Source organism: Bemisia tabaci, chromosome 3 (assembly GCF_918797505.1).
Source record: "Bemisia tabaci chromosome 3, PGI_BMITA_v3".
Classification (NCBI taxonomy): Eukaryota; Metazoa; Arthropoda; class Insecta; order Hemiptera; family Aleyrodidae; genus Bemisia; species Bemisia tabaci.
The window spans coordinates 46,802,030-46,810,678 of NC_092795.1; the positions used below are offsets into that span (position 1 = coordinate 46,802,030).

The 8,649-nt window shown below is 34.4% G+C and overlaps 1 protein-coding gene across 1 annotated transcript; it reads right to left on the minus strand.

Annotated features, from left to right (window-relative positions):
* Positions 1 to 239: 239 nt before the first annotated feature.
* LOC109030533 (mitochondrial nicotinamide adenine dinucleotide transporter SLC25A52) lies at positions 240 to 8,118 on the minus strand. Its single transcript, XM_072298465.1, has 4 exons — positions 7,972 to 8,118; positions 7,275 to 7,544; positions 5,861 to 6,059; positions 240 to 4,426 (listed from the first exon to the last, which is right to left on the minus strand). Exons 2-4 carry the CDS (start codon positions 7,488 to 7,490, stop codon positions 3,891 to 3,893), a joined length of 951 nt encoding a protein of 316 aa, XP_072154566.1. The 5' UTR covers positions 7,491 to 7,544; positions 7,972 to 8,118; the 3' UTR covers positions 240 to 3,890.
* Between the last annotated feature and the right edge of the window lie 531 nt (positions 8,119 to 8,649).

An 8,649-nucleotide genomic window follows, 5' to 3' on the forward strand; every position in this document is an offset into this window, starting at 1 on the left:
AAGAATTCCACTTAGTTCCCCCCTTTTTTTCTATTTTAGGAGTTGAAAATGTGTGATATTTATAAAAAATTTTGCAGATTATTCTTTGCCAAATTATTTAAGACAAATTGTGTAAATTTTTAAAATTATTACCCGAGTACAGTTTTTGAGAAAGAGAAATTGAGCAAAAAAATTTCTTTCTCAAATCAAGTTGAAATACCGAACTTAAAAGATTGTTAGGAAAAAATTGAAAGCATTGGTCAATTGATAATCTTCTTGTTTATTAGCAATTGATTCCATTTCCACGTAATAATTGTAAAAATTCAAAACGATCTTGAAATTCAAAAATGGCTACGTACCACATTAACATAAAAACAACAGGAGAAACAATGTACAATTTTACAGAAATTTCAATAAAATAAAAGATAAATATTGAAACATAAACAGCAAATTTGATACAGATTAAGTATCTGAGGATATTGGCGGATTTTAGTACAGTTTATCTATTTGTAGTAAACTTTAATGTCATTCCTCCGACTAGATTAAGATTTCAGTTTTAATTCAATTTCAAATTCAAAAGTAAAGGAATTCAAAATTAACTAAAATGTTTTAAATTTAAAAAGAGAAAAATAAAATTGTCTAACTTTTTTATGATAGGGTAATGAAATGAAATAATTTTTTGATTGATACTATCAGAAGTCTGCTGAATTTTTCTTTTGCTTATTTGACAATAAAAGAACAAAAAGGGTGAACCAATGGAGGCATATGAATCCCATATAAACACTGTAAAAAGCTCACTTCATAATAATTCTGAAAAACAGGAAAATCAAGAGTTTATGACCTGCATTATCTTTTTTTCCAGGCGCATTTGGCCAATGGACAAGATATGAACTAGAACAAAACAGCACATATTTTTCTTCAAAATCATACATAAAAAACAATTCACACGGCGGGAAGTTCGAGAATGAACTCCTGAACAAAATCTTAAAACGAGGTTGAACACAGATCAAATAGAACTAGATTAGGCAAAAGCCACAATTTGTATTTTTGCCATTTAACCGAAGTTTATTGTGCCTTGTCATGCATGTCTTATTAAGGAGTAGATTTTGAGAATACCTGTTTTTTATTTCCTGGCTACTTATAGTTCTTGTGAAATTTTGAGGTGACAATATACTGTGTAGTGCTTTAATTTGTACCTGGTCCAATGGCCAATTATGGAACTCTGTTATTGGATGGAGAGAATCTGGCAACTATATTGAATCATACTTTGTACCTACAGGATATTTGTGACTGTGATTTTAGTAATTTATCAATTGTATTAGGAGCAGTATTTAATCTCTGCCAAAAAATGGTTCCTGCTGCTAACAGTTGAGATGTGCCTGAAGGTAATAACAGTTTTTCTGTAGAAGGGATCAAGAACTGGTACCTAGTTATGGATATTATTGAAATGTTTCACAGAAACCTGGGAAATGTATGACATTATTTTACAAGCACTTATAATGAACATCAGCTGTACAAAATATTTCCTCACAAACAACTAAATTCCATGAGTTTCATGAACAACTTCTATATTTGCAGAGGTGAAACAAATTATAAAATATTGAAAAAATCAACAAAAAAGGTAAAATAAGTTTCTGTTTAGAAATGCCAAACTGCCATCAAACATCACAGGATCTCTTAAACTTTTTACATTTAATTTTCAAGTGTCTTCTTAGTTTGAATGCCGATTGGTTTTTGGTAACCTTCCCTATTCTTATTCGTACTCTTATCGTATTCACCTAATCTTATGAGCCATAGCCCCCCGAAGACTTTAACACTCAATCCTGAAGGATTCCATTCCTTCACTTTAGTTTTTGAAATTTTGTTACTACAGCAAAATTTGGAGATTATGATGCTATCTAGGCTTGATAGCATTGTGTGTTTAAGTGTTTATGCCTAAACCTTTCGGTGATAAATATTGAAGAGTTTGGGGAGGCCATAGCTAACAAAGTTTGGAGAATTTCTATCTGTGCATGACAGCTTAGACTCACTTACGAAATTCTTTGATGTTCATTGATGTTTTCTACGCCTAAACAATATCTTGAAGCAGATTTTCATACTTCTTTCTTTGATAGTGAGACCTCCGTTTCATGAAGACCTGATAATTTGTCCTGAATCATTATAAAAGTACTTGATAATCCAACTGTCAATGAGTGTAAATAGATATGAGTATACAAAATTTTTGTATCAAATTTTAAAATTATCTCATGAAACGGAGGCAAAATCTAGACGAAAAATACCTGACTTAATCGCTCATCTTCTTTCCCTTCCAAAGTCAGGAAAAGTTATCTTCAGGGTTATATCTGAATTCCTCAACCAAAGGCTGAACTAATATGAAATGAAGGCATTACAGGCTTTTATAATTCTAAACAGCAATAAGAGACTAAAGATGTATGCGTTCACTAAAGCACTAATTAATCTGGTAGCAAATCCTGCACCACTCTAACCAAATAGTAGAACAGTTAATATTAAGAGATTAATCAGCAAGGTTACAATGACTCTAAAGACCTCTCTCTTGGCACATGGTTTAAAAAGTAGCAGCTTTGAAAAATGACTTTCTTAGGTTTGACTGCTTTCCTTACAAGTTAATCCTGAGTAAGTAAATACATACTAACTTACTTCTTGCTGAAGGATGTAGTGTTGAGTTTTTCTTGAGTTTGTGGTTTTTGTGATGAGTCTTTTTATCGTAAGTGGGATTTTTAAATGTAATTTATTTCAGTTTTAAAAGTGATAGGTTTCTATATTTTAATGCAAGTAAACTGGTCTATTTGATTTTAATCCGAGAGCTCTTGAAAAATCTTTGGACCTATTAACAGTAACATTGATGTTTGGGTTTGCACAAGAACTTAAAAATTTAAATTTTTTAAGAAAACTCACTTGCATGTTGTTTATTTCCTTTTATACCGGTCGGACGTGTTTTGGTCTTGCGATGAGACTGAAACCAGTATAAAAGGAAATAAACAATGTGCAAGTAAGTTTTCTTAAGAAATTTAAACCTTTTAACAGTGCTTTGATGGCCTCAAGCTCTGCTATTTTTAATAATGGATTTGTTAATCCTGACCTGCTCCCATAACTTCTTACCATGCACCCAACTTCCTTCGAATTGTCAGTCACAAAAGGTGAATAAAATACTCACTACATTCCACAAATTGTGCAAAAAATCATGATAATTAAGAGATCCATGAGATTTTATACAAGAAATTGATTTTACTAGAGATCAAACAGATAAGATTAGGTATCTCAGGATTTTCCTTGTCCAGTGTGAGGTTTTGAAAATCCCAATTTTAAAATAGAGAGCTTGAAACGTCATCAACTGAGTCATTATTTACTTAGATTCATGCTGGCATTTATATAGTAGTGGGAAAATACCCCTCAAAGCACGCATAAGCCTTAATTTGAGCCCATTTATAAAAATTTCGTTCATGACACGAGATAACATTAAATATCAGCCTTTAAAACATTAAGTATTAAGATAAACAGACTTTTTAGCTGCATGATTCCTGATACCTCATTCAGAGGACTTGATGCTTGAATTGGAAGTTCCGCAGATTTTCCACCATGGTACATGATTCTTGAAAAAGAGAAACACTCATGTAAAAACTGAAATAATTCTTGGAATGATGATTAACTTAGATTGAATTTCACCGGTTTAGAGATGAAAAGTATGAAGGAAGGATCTCTTAGAACTAAATCTATTCATTTTCATCGATGGAGAGTGATATTATTTGCATTTTGGAGCCACAAGAACTAAACAGAATTATTCAGTCCGTTGGTCTTGTACAAGGAGTGTTCATCAGTTTCAAAGAATAATTTTCTACACATCAGCAAAAAAAGACAAAAAATCAACAAATAACAGTTTACCTTCATTCAGGTCATTGAATCTTGAATAACACAAACTTTAACTTCTCATATGCAACATTTATGACGCCCCAACTTATGAAAGCTCTTGTGTAGTTCATGTGCACACCCCTAAAAAAGTAACGCAGTTGCCGACCTCGCTGTTCGTACAACTCCACTCCTGCCCCAGATATAGTTTGAAAAGGTCCACCCAACTTAGACTGCATATGGACTTTAATAGTGTTGAGAGGGTAAACTAATGTGCTGTTAATTGCCCCTATCATTGCACCAATGAAAAAATTCTTTAAAATTGATAAAAACTTTGAATCCTTGAAATCAGGTAAATGCGCTGATGCATAGTCACGGGCTGTGAAGAAAATAAAATTGGTAGGACCATTGCGGAAGAGGATTGGAACTAAACCCCGATAGAGTTCTCTGATCCCATGTTCTGAGTACACAACATGAAAGGCATGACTCATGTTCTTGAAATTTTTGTTGTAAGTGGTGTTCTGGAGTAGGGCTTGAATCCTCTCAAACGGAGCCAGCACAGCTTCAGCGTTGCCTGCCACACCTGAAAAAAATGGGAAATTATTAAGTCCAACAATTATAAATCCGAAAGAACTGCAAATTAGTTGTTAGTTTGTAAGTAGTTGTGGTTGTAGTTGTTGTAATGGAGAATTTGCATGCAAAATTTTTAGTGCTTCATCTGAGAGTGCTTAAAGAGCTGATTTCGCAGTGTTTTTTATAATTTTTTTTCTGAAATGGAAAATAGTCTACAAATTGATTTAAAAATGAGAAAATGCACCGCCTTGTGGCGTTATCTGGCGGCATTTCCCATTGAATCGCAAGTATTTTAGCAAGTTAGATATTTTTGTCACATCTCCTTCAATAATTGCTCAATTAATGAACCAATGGTATCCTCGTGTTCAGTTCACTCCGTAGTTTCCATTTCAACATGAAATTCTTCAAATTTCAGACACCTGCAAATTTTCAATTTGTAGTTTGTAGTAAGCATGTAAAACTATCTGATGAATATTCTTCAGAAATCATCTTTCTTGCTTGGACACAACAATTTTAACACCATAGCCATGATGCTTACCTCTGCAAAAATAAAAACCCATTATATATGTACACGGAAGAACTCATTTAGAGTAAAGTCTTCCTTCTAGAATTGTGCTGTTTGGAGCAACACTGATCACAACCAATCAGAAGAACAATCTGTTTCAGGTCCAATTGGACCCATCACCAATGCAGTGTGGCCTCCTGACGTCCTCCTTTCAAATTCCTCCTTGCATGATCAAGTTGGCACAAGTTATTGCAACAACTCAACTTATAAAAAAATTAAATTATGTGTTGAATAATATAAAACTAGTAGGCCTGTTACTAATCCTCTCTGCGTCAAAAAGAAAACTGAAGAGAAGTCTTTAGGCAGTAAGAATAAAATTTATTTTTTCCGACTTTGTTGTTCCCTCCTTCTCCTCCCTTATCGACCTAAATTTTTCGCCTACTGAGATTTTACTCCACCGAAATACCCATCAGAAATTAGCATAATACTTACTTGATATTCATAGAATTCTGAAGTTAAAATTCTTTGAAATTTAAACTAAGTCAACTGAGCAGAACCTTGATGAAAATGTAATATTTCTTTCATTAATAAGATAGCACTTTCATTCTAAATTTGTTCTGCTTTTCCAAATGCTTTCGTGAGCAGTATCAGTTGTATGTGATGTAAGTTAACTCACCATGTAGATTTTGGTTGCATTTTATTGAATGCATTTGCAAGTAAATGGTATTGATAATTTTGGGATTAAAAAAATTCATTACTCTGTTATTTTAGAGATCACCATTGGAAAAGCAAAAAAAAAATTAAAAAAACACTAACTCCAAAATTGACCGGGAACAACCGAGATCAAGTGTCTGGCTTTAAAAATTTCAGCAGGAAGATTGAAGAATTTGAGTTACAGTCCTTGGGGTGAAATAAAGTAATTTTAAGACAGTAACTAACCTGCAGCGACAGCATTTGCTATCAGATAATGGAAGCCATTGTCCAACATAGGAATGCGCACATTTTCGTACAGTCCAAACATGAGCGCAGAGCTTATTGACTTTTGACAAAGAGGAGGAAGAATGCCTCTGTAGAGGTAGATGAACCCTTCTGAAGATAAATCTCTAATTGCACTTGTTACTCGAGACCCGTGCAGCATCTGGAAAGGAAAAAAGTTGAATTTAAACTTCCAACAAGATAAACAGACTATACTTGAAAAGGAAAGAGGGAAAACTATACATCGATTAAATTTCTTTTTTTCTAGAGATAAGCTGTGACTCTCTGTGGAGCCTTCATTAGGCTTTCAATTTTTAGACCCCGCTAAGCAGAAAGGAACCAAGCCGCATCAGCTATTGCCAAATTTATTCAGGCAATTTAATGTTTTACCTACTCAAAAACGGCAGTGCAGATTTACTTATGTGCTAATTCGGTGAATTTCTTAAGTACATGGCACAAAGCAAATTCCTTAAAATTTTCAAAGGAATCTACAGAAACGTTCTCTTGTAAAAAATTAAATTACCTGGTTAAATTTGGCAATAGCTGATGTGGCTTGGTTCCTTTCTGTTCAACGGGGCCCATTTTGTCTCAAAATTTTTTTAGCCGTGTAAAGCCTCCGTCAAATGATTTCCACAGAGACTCTTGCGATTAAAAACTTATGCACTGTCTTTGGTACATTGGATATCCTGATCATAACTGAATTAGAGCTCACGCATCGTATGTTGAGACAAACGTCAATGTATTGTTTACGTCACCAGTCACCAGTGGTGCCACCTGACTACATATATTAACCTGTTGAGTGATGCGAATTCAGAACTAATTGGAGATTGACATTTGTCTCAACATACGATGCGCAAGAAATTTAAAAAAATGTCACTTCTTTTTGCACAATTATGAATAAAAATTACCTCCCTAGGTAAAACACTCTTCTAGTCTTATAATTTTACTTTCACTTGCGTAATTAAAGTAGGTGAGCAGAAAAATTGTGGCATGTGAAATGAGCCATTTTTGTGATTGAATACTTTAAAGGATTGATTCTAAGTAATTTAAGTATTTTTCTAATGAAAAATTAAGATATTTGTCATTCCCATGCAGTAGAGCAAAAGATATAATTAATCGTTTAGGAATATAAACCAGTAAAAAACTTCAAAATCTATGCATTTTAACAAGTGGCACAAAAACATCACATTACTTGTGACTGAGCTCACATGCAAGCCTTTCTCGTATGTCACTCAAATCACAGCGGATTAAACTTCACACAAATGAAGGAGTGTGGAACACTAATAACTTTTTGGGAGGACAATGATTGATTCAAAGCAAGAACCAAACAGTTTTTGGCGATTTTTCCTGACAAGAGCCAACATCATTGATAAGATACCTGTCGGAAGATGATTTTGTTGATCGGGAACGTTATAGAAATGTTTATCACAGATGCGCCCCATCCACAGACGAACTCTCGATAGTCACTTATCAACATATTGTTTAGGACAGTTAGGTTGCATTCTACTTGACTGAATTTTGATGGCAGGTTGGGAATGTTGGTTTTCTCGCTAAGCTCGGCTCCATCGTTTTCCTCAGGACAAATCCTTTGCATTCTCTGAGGGCTCCACGTTGTAAATGCAACAAAAAGCTAGGATGCGATTGATATCTAGGAACAGGTAAATGGTTCGAAAATTTTACTTCATTGAAGTAAAAAATCAATAAGAGTGAGTCCTAGTGATAAAGATAACGAGAGGAGATCTCCGGTAATCGTTTGGGTACATGAGCCAAAATCTCCGGAGCTGATGCAAAATTTATACTTATCACTTCATACTATGAGTGTTATTAGACCAGAACCAATCACAGATCGAGGAGAATCGAAATAAAACACAAAATATTTATAGAGTATCGCGAACAAAGGGTCTACGGATTCGAGTGTTTACGTCCAGAAGGCGGGCGGAAACTCTTCGTTTCGCCAAGATTATCCGTCGAGGGAAATTAGAACATATAGAGAGAAACCATTCGATTAAAAAATTAATTCAAGTTCACGGTTTTACACTGGCTTGCATGATGAAATCACAAAATCCCTCTGTTACCTCTTATCACTAACTTCCGTCATCTTCCGTCCGTCAATTCTTTGAGGTTAGAGGATTGTAAACATCGTTGACTTGACAACATGAAACCGCACCAATCACCTCACTCAAGCCACGGTAGCGCCAAGTTCAAACTGACGGCTCGGAGCGGCATGGCACCAATAATTTCGTTCATAAATTGAGGACACCGCACCAAGAACAAGCGCTAAACACAAGGAGGAAAAAGTACGTAAATAGATTTTGTTTTATAAGGAAAATGGTGAAAAAGTTAGGAAATTCAAATTGGAAATTGAAGCTTTACGATATAAAGAACTTCAGATAATTAATACAGTTTACTTAGAAACGGAGTTAAAGAAGACAAAGTTAAGGAAACTCAGAAAGAACAGGGTATTTTGTAGGAAAGGGTTGGTAGGAATGGACGTATCGATATATTGAACAGCGACTATCGATAGTCTCGAAAAATCCGTGTAAAATACACACTAATACAAAAGCGGGTTTTGAGTGATTTTATGGGAGCGCACTCACACATACAAAAAATCGCTCGATAGCCATGAAAATCTCCATAAGAACACGGCAAAACCTCACTACAATTCGATACATTTGAAGATTTTTCGAGATTTTTTACATTGATCAAACCCGCAGAGTGATAGGAAAGTTATCCCCAGTTGATCACTGGGAGAA

Coding starts and splice junctions, on each gene's coding strand:
- LOC109030533 (XM_072298465.1), bottom strand. CDS start 7,490: ATGCAAAGGATTTGTCCTGAGGAAAACGATGGAGCCGAGCTTAGCGAG. Junction 6,060..7,274: donor ACAAAATCATCTTCCGACAG/GTATCTTATCAA, acceptor TTTCCTTTCCAG/ATGCTGCACGGGTCTCGAGT. Junction 4,427..5,860: donor AGCAAATGCTGTCGCTGCAG/GTTAGTTACTGT, acceptor CATTTTTTTCAG/GTGTGGCAGGCAACGCTGAA.